This window comes from Rutidosis leptorrhynchoides, chromosome 4 (genome assembly GCF_046630445.1).
Source record: "Rutidosis leptorrhynchoides isolate AG116_Rl617_1_P2 chromosome 4, CSIRO_AGI_Rlap_v1, whole genome shotgun sequence".
Taxonomy (NCBI): domain Eukaryota; kingdom Viridiplantae; phylum Streptophyta; class Magnoliopsida; order Asterales; family Asteraceae; genus Rutidosis; species Rutidosis leptorrhynchoides.
In genome coordinates, this window is record NC_092336.1 from 127,450,217 (window position 1) to 127,452,878 (window position 2,662).

Genomic DNA, 2,662 nt, shown 5'->3' on the forward strand with positions numbered 1-2,662 from the left:
ACCAGAACAACCCAAGCATCCGAAATAACTTTTTCGACATCTTCCTTATTAAACCACTCGTCAAAAACTTTAAAAGGTTTTCGACCATAGTCAATGACCTTGTCCCTTACAATTAACGGACAATGATCTGATAAGTTACGATCCAAGGCAACAATCAAAAGATCCTCCCAAAGATTTAAAAATTTATCCGTCACCAAAAATCAATCGATTTTGCTAAATTTGACTCCGTCATCACTTATCCGCGTTAATTGTTTGCCACTAATCGGTATCTCAATCAATTTATTATTGTTAATAAATTTATTGAAACGGTAGCACGGTATTGAAGAAATTGACAATTTAAGCGATCGGATTTATCCCTAACATATTTCATTTTTTTGGTGGGGGGGGGGGGGGGGGGGGTGGGGTACCTATTCCAATTTTTTTTTTTTTTTTTTGTTAGTAGTGGTACATGTTTATATAGCATTTGAACTTTGGGTGTAGAAAGTTATATTGGGAGATGGATTTTGTATATCTTGAAAAGTTGAAAGAATTGAAAAGTTGAAAGAATGAATATGCAAATTTTGAACATTAATGTTCTTATTGTACATTTGTACATATCATTTAATCCTCATACAAAAAATAATTCGATAATGTTAATTTCTTCACTATTTTAAGTGTAGCATTTTGACTTTTAAAAATCATTATTATTCACATGTGACTTCAATTTTACTTTTTTATGTTACTCCATACATCTATAGTTTCTATTAAAATCCTATAATGATAATTTCATTATTAGGCTAATTCTTTTTTTTTAAAATCAAAAAACAAAAGAAAAAAATCTAAGCATAGTGGGTGATGTCATTAATTTAAATTTTTTTGAATTAAAATTAAATCTTACTAATTGATTATTATTATTAATTTTATTAATAATTATTTTAATTATTAAAATTAAATAATTTTGAATAACTTAATTAATTATTTTGAATTGAGTACGAGAAGGTATAAAAGTTAGGCGGAATGAAACCAATTCTAAATTTATATTTTAATTTACACTTTTTATTTTAAAATAAAATGACAATCAATATTATCTCTTATGATTGTATGTGAATTGTTTAATATGCATTTTAGGTGTTTGATGAAATGTTAAGCTGACGAGTTTCTTAGTCGGACTCTGTGGTTTCACGAGTCATTAAACTAAATGACTTTAGCATTTACGTTCACGTAATACCTAAAACATATCGTTAAACTGTTTCGTTTAAACAAACTCGTGGTTCCATGGGTCATATCACTAGTAATATAATATTTGATGAAAAATTAACAAGTTATCCATATACATACAGCAATCAAAATCGCTATTCCTTGATTTTGGATTTTCTTCTTGTTTCATAATTGGCCGGCAATTATGCCGTGCTATGTATAACTTGTTTTTACTACTTCGTATATACCTCAAATCTATTTTTTTTTTTTTTTTGAAAGGCAAATTTGCAACAGTCCGGACCGAAGCCTAGTCATCATTTGCACACACACACGCGCTTTCGGGCAGGAAACCCGAATCACACTCTGAGGATCCGACCCTTAAACCATCCCGAGAGGCAGGCGGGCCGGATCTTAGTCTATTTATTTATTTTTTAGATTTTGCAAATGACAACTTATTAGTTACTTTATCATATCATACCATTCAAATAGGCGTCCAAGACAAGACCCCTTGAAATGTTCACCCTACATAACTTGATTTCATTTCTTGGCGTTATTTATAAAGAATTTAATGAAGTTAAATTCACGTGCCTATATATATACAATATAAGTGTGCATATGTGTTACACGTAAAATAATTGTATATCATAACAATGTCCCAGGATAACCAACAGAGCTCACCCATTCTGATCAAGGGCCAACCAATTACTCCAGCTTCATGTGAGTTAATTAACTACCTTCTTTTATTTTCGTTTATTAATTATTAATTTAATTAAGTGATTTATATTCGTTTTCTGATATTTGTGGCCAAACAAATGAAATTGCAGCTGCAAAAACAAATTGGCCAGAGCTCGTGGGATGGAAAGCTGACGATGCGGAGAAGAAGATAAAAGAAGAGATGCCAAGGGCTACGGTTCAAGTGGTTCCTCATGATAGTTTTGTTACGATGGATTTTAAGTCAACTCGAGTTAGGTTGTACGTTGACTCGGCTCAGACAATTGTCAAGGAACCAAGAACTGGCTAGATTCAATGGTTGGTCATGTCGCGTGCGTCAAGATCATTTAAACCGGCCAACCGGGCATATTATACGTATAATGACTCTGTTAAGTTATTATATTTACATATATACATGTTTATGATAGTGTATTATATGCTCATGTTTGTTTGTAAAATAAATAAATTAATGTGGAACCAATGATTTACCTATGTTTGTTGATTCTCACTTGACCGATTTCATTAATCACTCTCTTAAATAGCAAAATGATATGCCAAACAGGATCTCATTATTTAGAAGTTATTTATTTAGATTAGATAACATTAGATAGATTATAAATTCCAAAACAAATATTAGAGTATGTATATAGATTTGGCCGTTTCAGAATCATCCAGAGGGGTATTAACCATCTTCGCGAACATATTTCACATACACGTTTCAAGGATGTTCCTAATGACCCTAACACACATATTAATTCATACGGGCATGTATCAT

The 2,662-nt window shown here is 31.3% G+C and overlaps 1 protein-coding gene across 1 annotated transcript; it reads left to right on the top strand.

Moving 5' to 3' along the window:
• The first annotated feature begins 1,707 nt into the window (after window positions 1-1,707).
• Window positions 1,708-2,379, top strand: LOC139845388 (subtilisin inhibitor-like). The gene is made up of 2 exons (XM_071835650.1): window positions 1,708-1,893; window positions 2,001-2,379. Exons 1-2 carry the CDS (start codon window positions 1,827-1,829, stop codon window positions 2,195-2,197), a joined length of 264 nt encoding a protein of 87 aa, XP_071691751.1. The 5' UTR covers window positions 1,708-1,826; the 3' UTR covers window positions 2,198-2,379.
• Window positions 2,380-2,662: the final 283 nt, after the last annotated feature.